The sequence below is a fragment of the Strigops habroptila genome, chromosome 1, assembly GCF_004027225.2.
Source record: "Strigops habroptila isolate Jane chromosome 1, bStrHab1.2.pri, whole genome shotgun sequence".
NCBI lineage: Eukaryota > Metazoa > Chordata > Aves > Psittaciformes > Psittacidae > Strigops > Strigops habroptila.
The window spans coordinates 118,734,450-118,758,342 of record NC_044277.2 but is presented as its reverse complement, the minus strand read 5'-3'; the positions used below and the strand labels follow the sequence as shown (position 1 = coordinate 118,758,342).

At 39.1% G+C, this 23,893-nt stretch overlaps 1 protein-coding gene across 3 annotated transcripts in view; it reads right to left on the bottom strand.

Moving 5' to 3' along the window:
* CUBN (cubilin) overlaps positions 1 to 23,893 on the bottom strand; it is a 144,187-nt gene that overhangs the window by 10,628 nt on the left and 109,666 nt on the right. For all 3 annotated transcript variants that reach the window (XM_030483226.1, XM_030483238.1, XM_030483246.1), the window contains 6 exons: positions 21,306 to 21,493; positions 18,853 to 19,009; positions 17,187 to 17,336; positions 10,106 to 10,306; positions 7,697 to 7,826; positions 6,603 to 6,820 (listed from right to left, as the gene is read on the bottom strand). In XM_030483226.1, coding sequence (XP_030339086.1) covers positions 6,603 to 6,820; positions 7,697 to 7,826; positions 10,106 to 10,306; positions 17,187 to 17,336; positions 18,853 to 19,009; positions 21,306 to 21,493 — 1,044 coding nt within the window. The remainder of the gene's footprint in view (positions 1 to 6,602; positions 6,821 to 7,696; positions 7,827 to 10,105; positions 10,307 to 17,186; positions 17,337 to 18,852; positions 19,010 to 21,305; positions 21,494 to 23,893) is intronic.

The following is a 23,893-nucleotide window of genomic DNA, read 5'->3' as shown; positions in this document are numbered from 1 at the left end:
AAGAATTGTGCTATTATACTTTGCCTCATGGCTGATACTGAAGGTTGGTAAACCTTTGCAAGCTGAGCTGAGCTGTTCCCATGTTTGGCAATCACTGTACAGACATTGTGGCTTAGGGTGGCAGCAGGACCCTGACAGCAATGCCAGCCTGACCGCAGTGCCTGCAACATTTCAGGAACAGCCTTCTGAAAGCACAGGACTCTTTTTAGTCCTTAGCCTTGTCTTTATGCAGAAAGGTTTTTTTTTTGACTGGATTAGTGGCCTGGCAGTGGTACCAGCAGTGACATTTAGAGCTACGAAGCCCCAGCCTCCTACTTTAACAGGATTTCACAAATGCAATAAGACGAAGTTCATATTCTTAAGTTTTTAGACCATTGGCTGATCCCAAATATAACTGTCGGGATATGCTCTGTGCCAAGCCTGCCCTACTTCTGCAAAACTCTAATGTATGTACCTTCCTATCTGTCTCCTCAGTGCTTGTCTGGGTGACCAGGGGGAGACATGCAGTCTGGCCTCATTCAAATAGTGCATTAATGTACTTGTTGGCATCACAGCCACCCAGGCTTTTGCAGATCTCTCTGTGATGTGAATCAGAAACGTCTCCTCACCCTTTGTTTGTACACACCAGAGTACAGATACTCAGTTAAAGAAGTCATCTACTTCAGTCAAGCTAAGACAAATCATACCAGCAGAGAGTTCACCCACAGCTCTGTAAAGTGCCTTTAATCTGAATATCCCATCAGCTTTTAACCATTTAGTCACTACAGTTGTATTTAATCACTGTGTCTGAAAATAATTTTTCACCTCATTTTGTCAGATCCGTCAGAAATGTCTTACTTAAATGTCTACTTCTCTTCTTGTCTGTCTAGTCTGAGTATGCAAACCACTTCTATTTATTCTGCTGTGGGAGAAGAAACATCACAGACATTAAATAGCTGACATTTCTGAGAGGCATTTGTAGACTATCCCTTAGCTCAACAGTTGTATTCTTTTCAGAGATGTATTTTGACACTGCAACTGCTTTCTAAACTTAGCCAGATTTCAAGCTCATACATATTTTTACATTTGAGCCCCAAAATATATTTAGAAACAGTCCAGGAATTGTGACTTATGAGCATATATTCTGAGCTTCTTATGGATGTTCTTATTTTCATAGACTATAATAAGATCAAGAAAAGATATTATTAGCCACAATTCATTCATTATTTTAATAGATCAGGCTAATCATAGTTCAGCCATGACAATGTAATGAATCTTGACATGTGTAATATTAATGCATAATGTATTTTGTAAAAAACTGTGTGAACCAAAAGCCCAAAGAAAATTTTGCAAGAAGACTTGTGACTTCGAGGTAATTTGCTTCTCAGGTAGACCTTCTACAGCACCAGGTTCTAAGTCTGGATATCTTGAGATACACCCCTGGAAACTGGTCCTAATGGGCTATGAAATCTCTGCCAGGCACTGCTGCTTTTCCAAAGCCATGAGAAGATGCAACAGCACTCACATACCACAGCTGAGGACACATTCTTCAAATATTTTTTCTTGTTAGAGGGAGAAAAAGTTGCAGGAAACCTGAGATTCAGCTGTGCTGAGTCCTTTCCCACCTAAGAGGCCATAGCTGCTGTCAGTACAGGTGCCTGGTGCCACCTGCAGCAAGTGCTAACATTATTTACATAAATCAGTGCAATTAATTATTCCTGGTGGTGTACGCATTTAGAAATGACTCACAGTAGAACACCTAACCCTGATCTACACAATAGAATAACCAAACCAATATTTTACCTTATATTGCCCATTTAGAACTGGGTTTTCTTTTCAGCAATTCTGAACAATCCAAAAAACCTCCACAGCAACTATACTTGCTGAGCACAACTGAAAATCTGCAGTTAGAAGCTGAAGATGGAGTGAGCCAAGCTTTCAGTTGGCAGGGCAGAACTGGAGTTAGAAATATATTAAGGATTTTTTTGTTGTTGATAAAATAAAACAGCATAAAAACGCCGTGAAAATTCTACTGGATACGTTTTTTAAAAGTACACTTTAATTTCATTAGGGGAGAGCATAACACTAAACCCATTAGTGATAGGCACTTGCTGTATTGTATTCCAAACAGGAAATAAGTAATTCAATACACAGCTAATAGAATAAGGGAAGGCAGATACCTCCAGATGATTTATCAGGTAGGTTACAGATAATTTTTTTCAGGAAGAAAAGCATATCAATTATCATCTATTGCTATGATAGGCATACTAGATTGTTTATGTGAATTACCTATTAATGCATTTTTCTAGTATGTCAGAGAAGATTCTTTTCTCCAACCGTTTTTCTTGTAAACTATACTTACTCATGATTTTTTCCCTATGTAAAATGATTAAAATTCATTCAATAGAAATGCTTATTTGAATAAAAAGGGCAGAGGGATCCTTGAGGATAAAACTGTGCAAACTGAGGACAATGCAGAGGACAGGGTGTTTTGAGGACTTCACATTCCAAGAGCCTAATTGTTGCCAAAGGTTTTGGAGGCATTTCTTCTGCCTAGAATACTAGTTTTCTCATTGTTGCCACCCTATTCTTCTTGCCTGTCTATATCCATCTGGTTTTCCTCATCTTGTATTTAAATCATAATCTCTTTGTGACAGCAGATTGTTGTTTTATTCTGCCTGTGCAATGCCTAGCCCAGTGGAATCACAGCCCATGAACTCGTAAGCCCCAACGTAATGCAAAAAAGGGATGGTATTAATTCAGTACACCATATTGCTCTTTCACAAAGCATGTAAGTTCTACTGCATGCTCACAAGAGATAGATAGTATAAAAAAAGGGAGGGGAAAGAGCTGGCTGCAGCTTGAAGTCAAGCAGGATTTAGGGTTGTAGAGAAAAAGCAGGCAGTCTTCCTGCCCTTCTCCACCCCACCTTCCCCACTGTCCCAACTGTTTCAGTTTTGCCTGTATTGTGTGAGGAAAGCTCAGGAAGAGTTTTCTGACTCAACCTGCTTATTTAACCATGTGTAACACTTTGTTTCTTGTAAATTCATGTGGATTCTTTAGACAGCTTCAGTGAGCAGACCTGCATTTCAGAAAACTCCTACAACCTTCTCTGATGGTTTAGAATGAGATATATATTTCATTACTGAGACAACGGAGCTACGGATACGATCGCAGAGAGCTGCCAAGGAGAAAGGATGTGCTATTAACAAGGTCACAGCTACATCTCCTGACAGGCATTGCTGACTTTTTAAAAATATGAAAACATACCAAACCCTTATATGTCTTCTCAGCCTTTGTATTGTAAGCCTCAGAGGCATCACAAACTGGGGTGAGAGGGTCACCCCACTGCCACATGGGAATAGGCAGAAGCTCCATTTATCACCAAAGACCCTGCTATCGTAGCAGGGATGGCAGAGGTATGCGCAGGCTCTGTCCCCGTCAGCCAGGGTCAGCTGTAAAGCTCAGGTCTCCCCTTAGAGCTGGAGAGAGAATCAGGAGATCTTTGAGTCACAAGCTTAGTACACGCAGATCTCATTCTTTGGGGAGAAATCTTAGCTTTCCTTCCTTCACAGAGACATCTCATGTAACCAAATGCCTTAAGCTGATATTGATTTATCTGTTCTCATCCTTTTATTTATTGCCTAGAGGAGCACATACTTGCTGTAGAAAGGAGGTGTAATTCTCATTTTACAGACTGAAAACAATGGCAGAAAAAAGGTCAGTGGTAACTAAGATAAGAGGAGTCTGTCTTTCCACAAATCTAACACTTGGAGCAGTCTGGGACTTTCAGTCAGCCCAGTTCACCAGGTCAGCCTGAAAGCTTGTCCAAGTGATTCAAAAAATGAGGCTGATAAGTGTCCAAACTTAGCAGCAGAGATAGTGAAATTATAAACCCTCTGAACTGCACCAACAAGGGCGATATGTTCCTCTGACTCAAATGCATCACATCTGAGAGCTGGTTATGATGAAGAATGCTGCTTGTGAAAAGTGCACTTAACATTATATTGCACAGCATATGGAATAGCATGGTGAAAGAAAAGACACTTGGAAAAAAAGAAAGGTGAGATGTTGCTGTACTATCAAATTAATACAATTTCATATTTTATGTTAGTCTCCTTTTTCTGACTGGGGGGACCTTGAATATACTAGTGGGTGCAGGATCAGTGATGCAAACAACTTGTTTTAATTAAACCAGCATGTTTTCCTACAGAAATTTCTGAGTTTATCTCTTTGAATGCCTGGTTACTGTCAGTCTTGCTATGCTTCTCTAGCCTCCCACTACAATGATTATCAGATGGATTTCCTACTAATAAAATTCACAACAGAGAAAGAATGGTTAACCCTGGATTTTGGCAGTACCCCTGAGAGAAGCCTGATCAGGAAAGAAATTGGAAAAGCTTATGAGGAAAGGAAATAGCTTATTTTGCTACAAATGAGAGTACTGTTTCTCCTCGCTTCTTTCCAATACATCATCAGGGTCACTCACAACATTAAACAGAGAGCAATAATTACGTTATCCAGTTGTGCTTCCCTAGGGTAACTACAGAATAATACACTCACTGTCATCCAACAGAGAATGGGGCCTCTTGTTCCTCTACAGATACCATCTTCCTTATCCAAGAGATTTGTCATTATTAATTGTCATCTGATTACATTTGTACCCTGTAAAACCACATGGGTTTTATCTTCTGACAGATATGAGGGAGCTTCTCTAAAGTACCATTTACAATAACAGTCTTTTAGATCTTCGTGGTTTTATCCTCTTTCATATGAAGCAGAATCTCTAACCTCATAGTACAAAGATGTGTCACAGATTTTCCTGGCTCTGTTTTTTACACAAGTCAAACTGGAAACATTTGTAGGACTATGACTCATGTTTTCCTTTTATAATATACTTTTCTACTTTTTGGCCATTCTGTACTAGTAAGGGACTGTCAGGGTCCTTCCTAGTGGCTGTGTGGTTTAGTCCCTGTGGTTTGCTTCCTACAGTGGAGAAAGAAGACCTACTATTAGGTTAATGTTTGGACTCTATGATATTAAAGGTCTTTTCCAGCCTAAACAATTCTATGATTCTACGATTATGCATCTTGCCACCATGGCCTCTTCATCACACTACCCACATCTCCACATGACCATCTTTTCCGACTTGCAACTTCATTGCTCCTGAGTGAACTCATGCAAGACCACAACCTCCCTTTCGCTGGGAGCCTGCAGAAATGACCCTCCAAAACTGAGCCTAATAGATGTCAAAGTTTATTCATAAAATGCTTCTCCTCACTCTAGGAAATTGTCAGGCATGGTTCTGACTTGACAAGCTTGGCTTTTGTTCTGTTGTGTGCTTAAGCAGAATCTCTGGCAAGTCACACAAATAAATCTAAAGTCAGTGGCTAAAAAAAATTGACTATATGCCAACAGGAAGAGCAAGAGCTTGGGGAGTTCCTGGTGATCTCACCCTGGAAACAGGAACCCAGGCTGCAGGGGACCTCTGATAACTGATACCGAAGGGTTAAAAGACAGCAACATGTGAAGCAACATTATGTTACTTGAAATAACAGTCCACAAGAGTGGTCTTAAGTATTCTTGTAGCAATTACTTAGAGGGAAGCAAAGGAAGAGTTAATAATAGTAATGACCATGAGGTTCTGTGGGAATATTTTTCTTGGCAAAGCCTGTAGAACCAGTTATTTTCTTTATCTGTAAATACTTTCTCAGACTGTATCAAATGAGAAAGTGGCTGGCCAGGGGTTGGGAGGGGATTCAATGACTCAGCAGAAGACTATGTTTGTTCTGCCACAAAGGCCTTTCATTCCGAACTGTATGAGTGCCAGCTTTGAACACAGGACAATTACTTCTTTCTAGATCAGAAAAACATTGAGTTAATTACACAGGAAACTAGTAGTGGTGAAATGAAATCAATTTACATGTAATAATCACTTGTTGCTTATCATCCCTAAACAATTCAGATGTTATAAGAAGGTAAAAATCTCCTTTTACACCTTAATCTTAAAAACAGACTGCTAGGTTTAAAATGTTTTCTAAGGCAATAATCAAGCTTTGCTCCCGACTCTTGTGTCCATCAAAACATTAAACATCTGGTGCCTGCTTAGAATGATCCCATTAATGTTATAGCCAGCTAACCAGATTGATCCCACAAAATCACAGTGGTGCCTGCAGGGGAACCCCAATTTTGGCTGAACGTAACACTTTAGTTTTTTAAAAGCATGATGTGAACTGCAAGGAAATGGAAATGGGAGATAAATTGAAAGGACGCATCTTTAGCACAGCACCAACCTTTGACTATAGAACATTTAGAATTCTCTGATATTGCCAGATTTCCTCGAAAAGAGAGGGCCTTTGGGTGCTGCTAAGCCTTTGGTCACCCAAGAAATGCCTGTGCCTTCAGAGAGGCAGGAAAAGGTTAGCAAAGAATAAATCAGTTCAGAACCAGGGCTGGAATGCAGGGATCCCATAAGCGTAGTATTTATCTTAGTTCACTCAATTTTTTCAAAATCAGAAATAGTCTTCTGTTTCCAGCACCCCTAGTGAGGGAGACCATAACCACTCCTCACCAAACCTACTTACCAACAGATTCTTGGGTTTAGAGTCTCATAATACTCTTACCTAAGGTCTCCCTGAAAGATGCTTTCCATCCCCTGTCTGCTCCAGAGAAGTCAGTGTTAAATACCAGGAACAAGTTATTACTGGAGCTCATAATATTTGGAGGCAGCGTGGAGCCACAGAATTTCCCGAGGAGGGGAGCATGAGTGTCTGAGCCATCATATACAGCCACATAGTCTTTGTAGCAAGAGGGAGATATTTCAAGCTGGAAGCTGTTGAATCTGTAAAATACATTTGGAACTTTAGGTATCACATTTTTATTTCTATTCCTATGTTATGCGTGGTTTTAGTGTTTGAGGAAAGGTCCAAATAATAGCAATAGCCAAAGCCATACACAGACAAAACATTTCAGGAATAAGCAAGTAGAACTACTAACTGCATGGCAAAACATTCCAGTCAACCAGCCTCAAAGAAATTGTAACCCTCACCCACGGGGCCTCTTGCAAGGCAAGCTGTCAGTATACTTCAGCTTTCTGTGAAGCAGCAGATCTCCCCTGTGCAAACATACTCTCTCTCACTTCTACAGATTGCTCAGGCTGCAATTTCCTTGGGAACATGAGGGGCATATAAAATGCAGGCTCAGAGTGCAGACCAGCTGGGTCTTCTGCTTAGTTGGGAAATGTTCTCTTAATTCACAATCAGCATATATATGACTGAAGAATGTACCCATCTTTTACTTTCTCAGTGGTAAGATTTTGTGGCAGCCATATCCTTCTTTTAGGCAAGACAGCACACACTCAGGAGTATACTCTTTCTGGGTGGGTATTTAGTAGGGCTATAAAGTGAGTACCTGCCTTCTAAAAGAATAATTTTTTTTTTTAGATAAACTCCCAGGAGTCTCATAACTCCTCAAAGACTGACTGAATCCTCTCGATAAGCAGAGTGGGAAGTTAAAATTGTGGTGACGTTTTGCACATAACAAGTTGCAGAGAAAGATGCAAGGGAGCCTGAGGTTAATAAAGATTCCTTCAGTAGCCATTTATCATTCTAGTGCTGCTTTCCCCTTAGAAAAGGAATGACAGAAAATTTTGCTCTCTTTAATTGGAATCAGAGACCTCCCTTTCCCCTTGATGACAATTTGAACTTGGATTACGTACTTGAGGGCCACTACTTTGTTGTTTCCAACTGTGATGTAGTATGAACAGTTCATGTTGTTGTGATAATCAAGAACTGAATGAGCTGGACTGCTGATAACACCAACAGAGCCATTGAAAATGCCACCACAAGCTGTAGGGGAAACAGAAAAAAGAGTGATTAGTTTCTGGATACTAGCTTGGTCCTAATTCTCTTATTTCTTGCAGGAGTTTTACTATAAGGAAAGAAAAACCCTTGATAGATTAGGAGCAGTCTTCACTGCCATGCCTAGAACTGGTAAACATGAAAATGCTTATCAGATTGTGCTTTGCAGTGCAAAACTAGTCAATATCGAAGCAACAGGCTGTTACTAGTCTATACCAAATAACAACAGCTCTGTGTTGGTGCAGTAAAAGACAGCCTGATTTCAAGTGTGCTGCAGTAGAACCAGGGAACCGCAGGACGGGGTGTGTGCCCTGTGTAGCAGCGTGAGTGACGTGCATCTGGAGTAGCTCTGCCCCTGTTCTAGCTTGCCATGAGAAACCTGGTTGATATGTGGCAAAGACATTCCTTCATCCAAACCCTGGCCCCACAGAAGTCTCTGAAAGTTTGGCAGTGACATGAAAGCAGTCACATCTGCACTCATAGCCTTGCTCCTGACTTTTCTGCAATAACTGTATGCAAAGCCTCATCACCTTTCCACCTCCCAGCAGGGCTGGGGCATTCCTGTAGCACTTGCTCTGTGCAGAAAGGCAGAGAGGAGTCCCCAGGTATCACTAACCCTGGCGGCTGTTCCCCACCTCACCTTCTGCTTGGAGCTGCCAGCAGTGGGGTGGCTGAGTTGGCGGACTGCATACTTGCTCTCTGGCTGAGGAGCAAGTTAAACTCTGCAGCCATGAACTAAAGGGACTGCTTGGCTTCTCTGGGTTTCACACCATGGATGCTGACGAGGCCAGGATGTGGCTAATGTTTGTTCCCAGCTTCAGTGCTTGAGGGAACAAAAACTATTTTAAAACCAACTCTAATTGCCATTGTTAGCTTCAGCCTTTATTTTCTAATCTTAACTTAGGAAAAAACGTTTCCCTGCGTCCTGTTGATAAATAGCTCAAAGCCACACACAGCTTTTCATGCTTTAAAGAACATGCCATTGCTCAAGCCACCACCTTAACAAAGGGAGTCCCATCCAGGGTGCTGCTGGCCTCAGCTCCTCAGCTGCACTCAGGCTGGCAGCCTGGAGCACTGGCAGATAAAGGACAGGAGCCGGGAGGATAAAGAATCAGCATTATTCTACACGAGGAGGGGGAAGCATTTTCCATTATTTTTTTCGGCAAACAATAGAACTAGAGGGAAGAAGAATGTTAATTGCTAGAATCTGCTTTGTATACAACAACAAGCTAATAAAGCTGCAGTCATCTTTCTTAAATGTCAGAAGCCACAAGTCAGATGGCAGCAACAGTCTTGAGTGTGTTATGAAGGCCTTTTCCATGAGTAACTGCACATTGTCATTACTCAGAGCTGTTCCCTCTGTATTATCTGTATAGGCCATTCATTTTATATAAAGAATTTGGCCTTATGCTTTTTGCTGTGGCTTTGAACATGAGGAATGCATTAAGGGAAATACCAAAGCTAAGAACTCACACTTTTCTCTGCAGTTAGAAAAAGATGCTTTCAAAAATCCAAGGACTGTCTCTAGAAGTTAAACCCAGAAAATACTAAAATTGGTTTTGAAAAGAAAATTAATCTTTTGGGATATTTATATTAGTGCAGATGTAAATTCTAAACTCAGTTGGAAACTTCTTTTTCTAATACATATTTCCTCTTTAAAACAAAGGGAATCTCGTGAATGACAAAAGGTTTTGGTGAAAATATTTATCAAAAAATAAAAATATGTCTAGATGCCAATTTTTGTTTACACTAATACCTAGCACTGCAAAAGGGTCATCAAATGGAGGCATATATCTTGGTCCATTTAAAGATCTTGTTCTGCTTCCCATGTTGTATAATGTAGTTTTAGTATAACTAAGGTTCAGACCATTCTCCTGTATGTGATACGATCTTTTATTTGAACCCAGTTAAATAAACTGGTGATGTTTCTCCTTAAACACTGTAAAAAACCCAACACAAAACAAACAAAAAAACCCTGCTAAAATGGGTAGCATTTATTTTCTACAGCAAAGGAAAAGTGTTTCAGTTCCTGGCTTGGTCATATGTAGTGTCTTGGGATTGTGAGATAACACATCAGTCAGTGACAACATGCACCAAACAGTCCCATGTCCTGGTCCTGAGGGCTCTTCTGGGCAAATGCACAGGGAATATGAACCACCTTTATCCATGTAAGGTATTCCCAAAATGGGGTACAACATTTCCTACACTGAACCATTATCCAGCTGGAATATTTCCACCGCCTAAAGCACAGGACAGTGGCTACTCACCAATTGCTCTGTATCTTGCCTGAAATCCAAAGCCTGCAATGTGAGAGTCAGTGTAGAAGTTGAGCAGCATAGGTCCAAAGACACTGACTGGGGCAGGGAGCTCATTACCACAGAGCGTGATGAGAGGATGTGGGGTAACCCGCGTCCCACTGAAGATGCTTAATCCATCATAAAGACAAATTCTGCTCAAGAGTGCTGGGGCTGCATGGACATACAATGCAGAAGTATTAGCAGCATATTTTGCATGTGAAAAGTTTACTGAGCTACAAGTATCTAGACCTCACAGAGGATAAGGATTAAATTTTATGTTAGTTTCCATTCCAGTAATGGAACCTCATTTGCCTGCTGAGGAAGCAAATGTCAATTTTTAACATGTAAAAAACCTGAGACAGAAAAAGGCAAAGAGACCTTTTATTCAAGACATCAGACTGGTCTCATTCAAGAGATCCTATATCATCTGGAAAAGGCTCCAGGACCCTTGAGTTCATGGCAGTTTATAGTTGAGTGAACACCATCTATTAGGAGACGAGAGTATCTAACAAAAGCCCGGATCTCCTCTGCAGATCAAAGCAATGCACCTTTTGTTACAGGCAACAAGATACCAGGTATTTCTTTCCCCTAATGTAGAAGTCAGCACTCAGTGCAGGGAATTTTAAATTATTAAGAGTGCGAATTTGGGAAAATTAAAAAAAAAAAAATAGTCCACACACTAACTTGTTTCAGAGCTGACTTCTTTCTCTCTAAATTCCCTCAAACTTCGTAGTAACTAAACCCAGATTCTTCGGCTTGACTTAGATGACAAGAAAAATGTAAAATTAATCTTGTAGTTGTTTGCCAATGAAATACTGTAACTGTGTCAGTCAGTGGAGATTTGGAGATGATAACTGAGCAACAGCAAAAAAACCCCAATGATTTTCAAGAACAATCTGCTTTAGGAGCAAATCTGTGCAGATATTAGGGTGAGTGCAAAGCTGCCCATTCAGAAGCACTAAGAAACAGAAATGGACAATGTAGTATTTTACTGTTTTTTCCCCATCGGTTGTTAGTTTCTTATTTACAGTTAGTTAGATTTCTGGAGGAATGAGCCATCCTGTCCAACTCCCTGCCCTACCTTCCTGACTTTCTAGCCACCTCACGATTTGCAACCAGATTCAACTGAGACGTGAAGTCTCAAATGTATCAAGTTCATACAATTTTCATGAAGGTCAGTAGCTGACTTAGCGTGCCAGAGGGATGTTCCCAAAGAAGGACAAGCTCTGCTTTCAGTGCAAGGGCTGTGAGTTCAGGCAGAGACCTGCTGAGCATCAGCCACCAGCACCCTGAGAGCTCAAAGCCATGTCACCACCTCCCTGCCCAGCTGGGAGCCATAAGCATGGGTGGAGCTGGTGGCACTCAGGGTGGTACCACCAAAGAATGGATGGTGAGAGCTAGAGAGGTTTGGTATCATGTGGGAGCCAGAAGGGAGCCACACGGATTATGCAAGAAAGCTGGATTAATGCTGTCAGTGGAAGTCACAGCACATCTACTGAAAAATGACCTTCATATGCTTTTAGAACAACTTGATGTTTTCTTTATCATTTACAAGCATAATGGAAGCTGGGGTGGCACATGTTTATGGAAGTTATCACGTTTAGCTACGTGTTAGCAACAATGGGGCAGTTACTTAAACTGCAAAGGATTAATAGTGAATTATCTAAATTTAACAGGAGAGACGCTGAGCCTACTGTTGCAGCGGAGTGATTCCTGCAGATTGTCCAGTCAAAACAAGCTGTTTCCTGGTTCTGTAGGAAAAAGGATGACTCCTTTTGAACAGGATGACAAATAGGCATGAAGTGATAATTTTGTTTTACAAGAACAACAGAGTGATCCCAGCAATCAGATATATTTTAGATCCTCTCTGGAGGTTTAATGCTTCTCTCTTAATTAAGACAATGTATTCTAACATGCTTTACAATTATGCTAATATGGAAATATGGTGCTTGTCTGACTCTAGTAAGAGTATCTAAGGTGAAAACAACCAGCTACATCAGATAGCTGCTTGCATGGTTAATAAATTAATTAATTAAAAATATTTTTCATGTCCTAGCCAATTATGAGAATAATGTGATACAATGGAAAAACATAATCAATTTTACAATTCAAAAAAAAAAAAAAAAAAAAAAGGAGACAAGTGCAATTTCCAGATAGAAAAGATTAGAGAAAGCAAAAAAGATTTCAGAGAAAGGCATAAGGTGAAAGGTATTTCTCAGCAAAGCAATGGTCCACAATACCAGTTACAAGTTGTTTTTGAAAGGCTGCGCTGGAAAGAATAAGATAGTTGAAGTTGTGAGCAAAAGGCTTAATTTCTAGCTTTAAATCCTCATTGTTTGGGCCAATAGTATTTATGGCCAATGAATCCTGGCAGGACTGATGGTTGTTTGATCTCTAACCTGTAACTCATTCTCTTGTTTTCACTTTTCTTAATTTCTCACCGTACTAAATACATTATTCTGTAAATAATCCCCAGACTCAGGTTCCTCTATTCGATCTCCTCTTGTTGTACTTCCAGCCTCTACACATAGTCAGCACATCATCGGCAGTTCTCCTCTGTGGTTTATTTCCTCTAATTCTATCATCTTGTATCTTTTCTAGACCAGTTTCTGTCCCTTGCACTACAATGGAACAGTTTTTATGAGCCTCCAGAGACTGTTTCTTAGCCAGATGTCAGACCCACATCCTCTGAGCTGACAGGCGCTTTCCACATAGCTAGCACTGGTTTTCTTTGTAAAATATTGTCTACTAAGGGCTTTTGCTCATCCTTCTGGTATTAATGTATTCTCTCTTCTGATTCATCCATGAGAATTCAATGAGACATCTCCTCTCCTGACTTTCTCTCTTTATCTCCATATTAGCTCTGTATAATCTCATTTGCAAGGACAGGTGCAACTACTATCTCTATGCTGATGACCCCATAAGTCTACTTCCCTCCTCCAGGCCTCTTCCTTTTCAGACTAAAATCTTATTTATGTCTCTCAACAAAACCATACGAGAGCTTTTTTTCCCCTCTCAATTCTTCCTTGCATCTTCTTTCTTTACAGCCTCATCATTTTGCCTGCCCTCATTAGATCCATGCTTATAATTTGGATCTCTCTAGGTCTTCACATCCATGCCAGATATAAATATTGTGAAGTGTTTCCAGTTATTATCTTTAAGATAAACTCTTTGCTACCCTTTCACATATCTATGACTTTCACTCGAGAAATAGTGATTTTTCTAACATGGATACTGTACAATTTGTTCCTCTAGCCTTGACAATGTTTCTTCCAAATAGTGTTGGAGAGATCAACTATTTAGCCTGACATTATGAACATATCCCTCCGTCTTTGAACTGCTGAGTGTATTTTCTTTCAAGGCCTTTTGTTATCTATCTGCACTCTTTATCATCTCTCAGTACCACTCAGCATTGATACATTGACTCCTGCCTCCAAAGTTCGTATGATAAGAGCTTCAGTTGTCCTTACATTACATTCCGAAATAGACCTTTGTGTTATCTCCTTTATATTTAGCAGAAATCTCTTCTCAGTCTCATCATTATAAAATCATTTATTTGATATGATGCCGACACAAAAACTTTGACTTGATTTAGCCCCCTAACTATCTGATCACTAATAACAGTGTCCTCTTTCCATCCTTCTGTCTATAACCATAGATTCTGTTTCATTTGGTATTGAGGCAGAACCTGTGGGGTTTTTTAAAGTCTGTAAAATTTAGAATAATAAGTTTTTTAATAAGGTTTTGTTTCACAACTGTAGCTTCTGGTATAAATGATAATACAATTAGTGATTACTAATGTAGGAGAAGTATTCTGCAGAGATATACTCCTGTGCAATATACTAACCAGCTCCATAGCACAAGATAGATAGTATTTCGAAAGCAAGGAATTACAAGTCTTTCATAAATATATATATATCCTCTTTCAAAATAACCTATTGCTAAACCTGTCTATTTTCTGAATTGCCTAGTAACAACTGAGAAAGCAGATAGAGAAGATTCCAAAATGAAGCTGTGACCCTATCCCAGATTGCAAAATTACAGTTGCATGTAAAGGAAGAAAAAAAAAAAAAAGGATAAATAAGTTACTAAAACATTTTCCAGGTCAACATGGTATTAACACTGTGCAGTTATTTTATATAGACAGAGTATAAATACTACAGCATTCTAAAAACAGATATTGCAGACACATCCCCTAATTTTCCATTATTTGGAACTCAGACTCTATTGGATGTTACACTCATACTTGAAGTGTATTACAGCCATTTAATAATACAGTACTGTAGCTGTCCTAGAGGTGTATTTGTAGGGATCTTCTGAATAAAGCTTATGAACAAAAGATGAATGTGATTGTTTATTGGATAGTAAGTCTACTGAGATAAGGTTTTTTTTACTATTTCTGATATGTTATATTTGTGTAGACCTTTGATACAAGGAGGAGGACAGATTGAAAGTGACATCACAGAAATGGTGCTGAGAAAATAAACTTATCCACATTTGTTTAGTTATTTATAAAATAATCAAACAAACAGTGTAGGTGGTACTACAAGAGGAAAGTGGCAACCTATGCAAATTCATGAAGCAGTCAAATCAAAAGGAGGAGATCTAGATAGACGATAATCTAAATTAGATGTCTATTTTCAGGGTCTCAAAGTCAGATAAAAACAATTTTTCTACCTACCAGGGAGCAGCCAATTTAGATTAAATTTTGATCACAACACTAAAAAAATGCATTTTCCTCCATTTCTCTCTTGCTATGGTACGTGCTATATTTAATACATATTTATACATATTTTATACATATTTAATATTTAGTACACGCATGTCATGTTCATTTGGTTCCACATACTGACATTGTGTCACTCCTGTGGGTCAACTGCCTCGTTTGAAGTCATTCTTCACAATCAGAACAGGTGTCTCATCATGCTTGAAAACATAACTATTCTACAGCAGAGATCTGTGACTAACCCATGAAGTCATAAAATTTGGTACCATTGTGTCACTGTATTGTAGCCAATTACCTTCTGCCTTCTAATTCTCTGGAAAAGATCTCTGAACCAGTTAAAGGCAATGAGATGTATTCCTTGAAGGCATCATTTTAGATACTTCATTACATTACTAAACAACCACGGAAAAAAAATGGATTTCTTTTGAGAGGTCAAATAGGTGGTAAATTGGACATGTAGCTGAACTTTAAAAACCCAATTCAGAACATCTGTACTAGTACAGTTAAAATTTTCAAGGCCATACTCAGCAACAATCTAAGCAAGTACAATGCTTTGTTGCATATAGAATAGCTAGAAATGTTTTTAACAGATGCTGCCAAACATCGTCCTGCCTTTGCAAAAGAACTAAGGGAATTCACTCTGGAAACCCTTAGGCACATGTGTTAAACATATTCAGTGGGACTGCTGAATAGTTTTCAGTTCTGCATGATAGTTTGTAAGATCGTAGAATCATAGAATTGTTTAGGTTGAAAAAGACCTTTAAGGTCGTGGAGTCCAACCATTAACTTAGCCCTGCCAAGTCCACCACTAAATCCTGTCGCTAAGCACCACATCTACACGTTTTAAATACCTCCAGGGACAGTAACTCAACCACTTCCCTGGGAAGCCTGTTCCAATGCTTGACAACTCTTTCGGTGACAAAATTTTCCCAAATATCCCATCTAAACCTCCCCTGGCGCAACTGAGCATACTTCCTCTTTTATAACCAGATGTCCTTTAGCTCATATCCAGAGTTATTTCTTTTATATGAATAAGGACTTTTAGTTTATGTAGCCAAGGAAGTCTATAACAATAAGCAAGCAAATTGACCTGCAAGAAGTAGAATATTTTTAGTATTTATTTAGCTCTATGTTTATTATTATGTCTGTATCACTTACTCTTTGCTTCAACCTTCTTTAAAACAAAAGCTTGTATCCATTTACAGATGAACTGAGTGCACAAACAGAATATAGTTCAGCAGTGTACTCATAGAGGTGTCAAAATCGGCATAATCTGATTCAATGTAATATTTAGTTTGTCTACTGAATAATAATGTCTTCTACATGAAGAAATTCTGTGGTTTACATGTCATTTAAAAAAATAATTCTTAAAGTAGCATTTTTTTATTAGGGGATGAAAAAAATGTTTCAGATAAAATCATAGTCAAACCAAATCTTTTTCTCAGACCTAAATAAATTTGAACCGAAATACTTTTAAATTCAGAACAGTTTGAAAACAGAAAAAGAAAATAGAAGCAGCATAATTTCTGACTTTATTGTTTGGTCTGAAGAAAAACTCAAATTACACACCCTGTCTTAGTAACAAATTACTGAAAAATCTCTTTGTCTTGGTGACTTCAAGGGAACAAAATTAAGATGGCCTCAAAATATGTGATACCACCCAAGTAGTTTGGACATGCTCATTCTCTGCATTATCAACGCATCTCCACCAATAAAAATTTGATCTTATAAAAGTTGGGAAAGTTTCATCATTCACACCAATGAGACCAGGATATTATACCTGTTATTTCTTGGCTAAATGCCAATGTTTTCAAATCTCAAGAGGGACTTTTGTTCATGGGTATATATAGGGTAACAACTTTTATATGTTTTCAGTTACTGTGGACTTTCACCTAGTTTCACATTTATATGTTTGTACATCCTTGTAAAACACCTGAGTATATTTATATCCATGTTATTTGTTACCCGAGCAGCAGCATTGAAAAGCAAAACAGCTGGCCTAAGATCAAAAAGACTGTAAGACCGAATGGTAAAAAAAGAAAGGCAGGAATAAAGTCCAAAATTGGCCACAGCCACTCTTTAACAACATGGCAAATTCACAGTTTCATTTTTGCAAGATATTCAATCGGTGAAATCTATCTTCACTCTTCAGTGACACAAAACTAACCCCTGGGAACTATCTCTGTAAATGTTTGTCTGTAATGGTTTTCGGAATGGAACAGCAAATTTAACCACTAACTATTTTCCGTGATAGAAGACTTGTATTGTTTTCAAGTGAGAAGTTACACTTCATAGTACATACTGAAATTATGAAGAACCGCTTACCTTCCAAGTGGAACGTCTCAAACTCCAGGATGACCAGTGACTGTGGTCCCTGATCTATGATATAACTGCAGTTCAAGTTGTTATCATACTGACTAGGGTAGTTAGGAGAGACAATACGACCTTCAGAGCTGCTGAAATTTACTCCACATCCTGCAAACAGAAATAAATAAGACACAGTTATAATCCAGGTGATAACATAATTTCAGTTTTGTAGTGAAAAAAGCAATAATGTACAGAAGGACCTCAGCTCTCCTTAAGAGGCTGGTCAAAAAACCAGGGAGAGTAGTATATATCATGGTAGCAAAAGCAGGTCTTATGAACACACAGAGCAGTGGTTTTGGGAAATGCAAGACCTTCCTATCTACAGCCTCACACAGTGTCTTGGATAAGACCAGGCCATAGCCCCTCAGCCCACTGGCCAGAAGGACACAGCACTGCTGTTCTTACAGGTTTGGAGCCTGCACATTTCAAAATGCCTTAGTAACTTACAAATATATCTGAACTGGATAGGGGGTTATTGGGGCACATCAGCATTTTAGCCTCATTTGAAAATGTCCATGTTAGCCCAAGTGGTACCATTCTTGCTTCATGCCCAACAGCTGGGAGGATGAAGTCTGCTGTAGAGCCATCTCTGGGTTGTTTTGCTACATGCAGAGGAAGGAAAGGTTTGCCACCTTAAACTTCTCAAGCACACATAACTGCTTTTTCATGGAGCGCCTTCTGATCCTAATGACTTGTATGGCCTTGGGGTTTCTCTTTAAAATACCGGCTTAAAAGAGTGCAGTGCACAGTGAAATGCTGGTATAATATTAGCAGTAGGCATATGAAGCCTGTCATTGTCTCCACTAGGAGTTGTTACTGACAACATTAGCGCAGACATTACAAAAACAAAAGCAGTTTCAGTTCAGAATGCTGTATACTTCAATAGTGTCTTCTTCTAAGCACCTAATTTCTCACTGTCTGAATCTGAATCCAGTGAAGGGAAAGTGGTTTCATTTGGCAACATCCTATAAAAAAACCCAAACAACTGATGGCAATTGAGCACTACCTCCTAAACTTCTGGTGGGTTTGACTGTCACAAAGCACATGCCATGGTTAAAGAACTGGAAAGGTCCACCCAAGAAAAGCCACTTGACCTATATGAAATGCAAATACAACAAGGCAAAGCAAAACAAAGGCCAGAGCGGGTGGTGAAGAGTAATTTTTTCTCCTGAGAGCAGTTTATGTGGTGGGCATGGGCTACTCCACACACAGGAGAAATTACCGCAGTTTCAGCATGTTCCTTGAAAAGAAGAAGAGGAAAAAAAATCCAAAGGAGGAGCAGATCCTTTTCCTTTTTAAGAAGATTATAGCTTTAGTTTCCAAGCAGTTTAACTACAGAGAAGAGAATTCTTAAAATTTAAAGCCTTTTAATTTCTTTTCGGCACACTGAAAAAGCAAAGGTGGCTACGAATAACTACAAAGTTATAGCTGCATGGAGGGACTTTGGCAAGTCCAACACCAGAGCACACAGTAGCTCCATTGCATTTGGTAAGGAAACTCTTGGTTTCAAAAACTGGGCAGAGGCTTCAATGCCTTGTTAGACTGAGGTCTGAATTGCTACACACAGATCAAACTAATCTAGAATGGACTAATAAAGCAGCCATCTGGCTTTTATATTACTTACTGCTTGTGAAAGATGCTGAGAAACCTGGCCCCGGAGCATCCTGAGACTGAAATACTGTAGTTATCACATTGTTTGGAGCAACAACAGGATCAGGAGCTGAACTTCCACATCCTGTGGTTAACAAAGCTGCTTTTTCTTCATAATTTCCTCTCCACACCTGACAAACCCAGATGGAAATGGTTTAGTGCTTTCAAAGCCCAGGTAGTTTGTGGGAACCCACCAGGAATTGCATATGCAATTGTTCTTTCCATAGACTTTCAATAGATTCATCTCATACTGAATCTTAGAGATCTAAATTGGAGCTAGTCACTGTCCATTTACTCTGCAGTCAGTGGAGACAAAGGAGAGTTCTCCAAGAAGTGAATCACAGTGAATAGCAGATTGCCAGAGATCTCTGAAGGTCATCTGGAGGTCATTTGTTTTAACCACTGCTGATAGCAGAGCCAACATAGATCAGGTCCAGAGAACCAGAGAAAAACATTTTATGCAGATAATTATCTACCCCCATTTTGTCTCTGCTCACTTATCTGCATACATGCTATGAATGAACATCCATGTATACAATGAATTATTAAATGCAATCCTTGTATTATTCATAAGTCAATAAAAACCAAAGCTATCATGTTACAGTAATATAGAGGCTCAAACTAGAAGATCTGGTTCCTTAATATCTAGTCTTGCTAATCAAAACTTATTCCCATTTTTATTATGTTGCATTTAGTTGTTAGATGACAAGTATCAAGTAATGTAGAGTGTTAACAAAATAATTCACAAAAAATATAAAGAAAAATACATGATGTTTTTCTTTTAGTATTACTTCAACTGTACCAATAGTCAATTTAAGTTCAATCAAACCATGCATTCAAGAAGCACATGCAAGTTTAGGTAGGTATTGAAAAGAAACCCTCTTCAGGTAATTACTTAAACATGTACTTGAGACTCACAGTTTAAGCACTGGATTTCAACACGTATAAAGTGAAACATAGGCATGAATACTTGATGTTTCTAAGTGCTTAAATAATTTCCTGAAACAGGATGTTTATTGCCAAGCATATAAAATGTCTATTTTAAGAAAAAAGAAAAAAATATTTAGTCTAATAATAAACTTATTTTTCATCAATATTTTTGAACAGTGTTTTGCTGGTAATGTATATTAAATATATATTAAAACCAAATAATATTTTTTTTTAAAATAATGTGTTCGAAAGAAGTCTAGTGAAACTAGAACAACCACATGAAATTGTGATTGCTTAAGAAACATTCTAGAAAGGGTTAGCCAAGGGTTATTTTGTAAGTGTAGGCATATGAATCACCTCATTCATCTGGCCAGGTGTTTGAGGCAATGGATGCTCAAAGGATTAATATAAACAGTCTATGGCCTGGCCAAGATTTTGCAAAGTCACTATTGATTTTGGATTCCTCTTTTTTGGCTGCTCAGCTTGGAATGTGTGGAAGAAACTTACACGTGTTTCACACTTTTTGATATCCAGACACCTTCATACAGCTCAAATTGGGCATCCAGAAATGGAGGTGGACATCACCAGTATTTTCAGATTTTTCTCCATGCAGAAAATCTCCAGTTGACATAGTTTGACCATGCCATTTAGGACAGTTTAGAAATTTGAAATTAAAGCACCTTTACTGGGTGGCATTAAGACTTTCATATTAGTGAAATTTATTGTAACATATTACATCAAATAATCAGTGGAGCAGGCTATGAAAAGGCAAATCAAACAATATTCTTTTCAACAGCCTTAAAAAATTAGTGTAACTGTGGTTTGTCGGTTAGTAGGTACAGATTAGATGTACAGCTGCTCAAGTCTTCCTACATGTTTTCAAATTATGTTTGCCCTTTATTTCTAGTGGGAGTTGTACTGCTGTGGAGAAAATGAGTACAAAACCACTGAACAAATGCCAAATGAGAAAAAAAAGACACTGAAAAATTCAAAGCATGTCCATTCCATTGTATTGCTTTGAAAACAAGTGCCTCTTGACAACCTATGAAAGATAAGAATGCTATCTTTGTTTTTTGAACTAAAAAAAGGAGGATTAGCACAACTCGGACAGTTTATACACTTATAAAGAAGTTTTGTAGAACTATAGAGTGAAATTCCTGGGTTTTTTTACTCACTGGAATAATTGAAGGGTCTTTTCATTACACTATGTATTTCTTGGTTCTGAGATCATATGTAATTTTTTCATATTTTTCATTGTTGGAGCAGCATGTAGGGTGATGAGACACTGCTGGAGGTGGAACTTCAAGAACTGATAAGAATTTAAAATATATACAAGCCAGTCCTCCAGGCAAACAGAAAATTGATGGCATTCGTACAATTACTTCAGTTTATGTTTTGTGCCTTGACAATCCTAACCATGATAATTGCAAAACAGGATTCTGGAAATATGGCTTCTTAAAGCATTGCTCTGCTGATCTAATGCCAACATTATTGTACCTTCACATAACTGCTCTGGCAGCTCCCATTGCTATCCGGAATCTGGAAGTTATTGTGGAAGTTCATCTCCAAGTGTTTGCTTTCATGTGTAATGATGGTCCATGTGCATCTGGTGTTCGTGGGAAAGTTTTGAGGCCAGTGAGGAGACTTGATCATACCATTATCTGAATGAATGATTCCACCACATCCTAGAAAAAAATAGCAACAGGTGGGAAAAATGTTCAAGTATTTCCTGTTGGCATCAGCTTGGAATGGCTGCTTGCTTCTGTGGCTGCAGGAGTGAGAGGGGAAAGCCCCAAAATCCATTCAAACCGCATTCAAATGGCATTTGCCCTCTTTTAATTAATTTTCCTTCTCCTTGCCAGTTCATATCCTTTTGTTTTGGTCCACCTATATACTCCTGACACTTAGAAGTGAGTATTGCTTAGAAAGAGAGAGAGTAAGGGTCAGAAATACATTACTGAGGAGCTTCTCCCAAGACTGTGCAGGTTCCTTCCCACACCCCACAGCATGCACATCATGACTGAAAGCATTCAGAAAAGCACCCTAGAGAAAAAACCCCTCCATCTACTGCTGAATTCTTTCTATTCTCACTCTGCAACATGTAAATATTGCAGTTCCACATGTGAATCTACTCAAGCTACATCCGTTTACCCAGGGTGAAATGGTGACTTCTCCTCCAGCCCAGGCAGCCCTGTGGATTTCAATGGAATTATGGAGAGGGCTGAAAAACATGCTTTTGAAAATTGTTAACAGATTCATTTATAAGGGGGCAATAGCTGGTTACAGCTCTGTGGCAGCTCATGTTCTTATACATAATATGTTTAGTTAAAATATGTTTAGTTAATTTGAAGCATATGTGCAAAAATCATGCCAAGAATAATTTACTAGGTCTATGCATAGAGTACTAGGAACCCATTGTTATTTCAGAGACGATGTACTAAAAGGATGAGTAAAGAGCAAAAAAAGGTTTATAACATTCTATATTTTCTTTTTTTTTTTTTTGCCTCCACTAAAAAATACATATTAGCTTTAAAAGAAAGATTATTTTTCATTCTTCTATGTTAGAGATGCCAATTGTGTTTAGAAAGATATAAGGCCAAGTTTTGGTCACACATACAGAATGTAAACCCAGAGATTCTCAGTGGAAAAAGGAGAAGAAAGCTGAGGAAAGGAAGCCAGGTACATAAAAAAAGAAGTCTCCTTTTCACAGAGAGAATGATGACTATGCACGCTGCATGTGTATGCTAATGTCTACTGCATCACTGTGGATTGGCCCTCCTTGTACATGAAATCTCAGTGACAACAGGAGATGATAGTGCCAAAACCCGCTTAAGTGACAGTGTATATTCACGCAACCACAGACTACTGATATATTTAAGAAAGACACTCTATCAGCTGGCTAGAGAATACTGCTAGTTCATTGACTGATGGAAAGCCGATCAACATCAGCCAGGTTTGCAGGTGGAGGTGACAGTAGGGAACACATTGCCAGCTCCTTATTGAGTTAGGAAAGTAAAGTGAATTTTGCCCTGCCACCACGCAGCACACCTACACTTGCATTTAGTCACCTTCTGAATGACAGTGCACAATAGGCGAGCCACCTCTTCCTTTTTTGTTTGCTTGTTTGGGGTTTTTTAATCCAGAGAGATGGTAATTCCAACAGAAGGAAGGTAGCTTTTCAAAATATACTAATTCAATCCTGCATGTGTACCACCTTCAAAAGTGTACCAACATCTCCACTAAAGTGGAATGCTTTTAGGCTGTTGTCACATGTGCTCTTTGAGAAGCTCTGTCTGCCTCTCTGTTTTAAAACTGGCATCGTTGTAGTTCTAAGTGTTTAAACCAAATCAAACTGTGAAACAATTGTTATTCAAGAAATGAAATGTCTCATAGTCACTGACAATAGATACCACTGCTGGGAGGATAATGGGCATGGTATCAATTTACAGACATCAAGAAACAGCCAGTGGGAGGCTTAAAAAGTACAAAATCAGTTCAAATTTGATTTCATTGTGTGAAATCAGACAACACTGGTTTAATACTTGACTTTTTTAGTGCTGGCTTCTCTCAGGAATGCTGAAGATATTGGCATGTATTTCTTTTGTTCTTTAACACAAACTTAATTAAAAAGGAGGAATCCTATTTCATTGAGAGAGTCCTGAGGAGAAAGACTTGACAAGAAGCTCAACAGGACCCAGCAGTGTGCACTTGCAGCCCGGAAAGCCAACCATGTGCTGGGCTGCATCACCAGCAGTGTGGCCAGCAGGTCGAGGGAGGCGATTCTCTACTCCGCTCTCTTGAGACCCCACTTGCAGTACCGCATTCAGCTCTGGGGCCCCCAAAACAAGAGGGATGTGGACCTGTCGGAACAAGTCCAGAAAAGGACCACGAAGATGATCCAAGGGCTGGACCACCTCTTGATGAAAACAGGCTGAGAGAGCTGGGGTTGTTCAGCCTGGAGAAGAGAAGGCTCCAGGGAGACCTTAGAGCAGCCTTCAGTACTTAAAGGGGGCCTACAAGAAATCTGGAGAGGAACTTTTTACAAGGACATGTAGTGATAGGAAAAGGGGGAATGGCTTTAAACT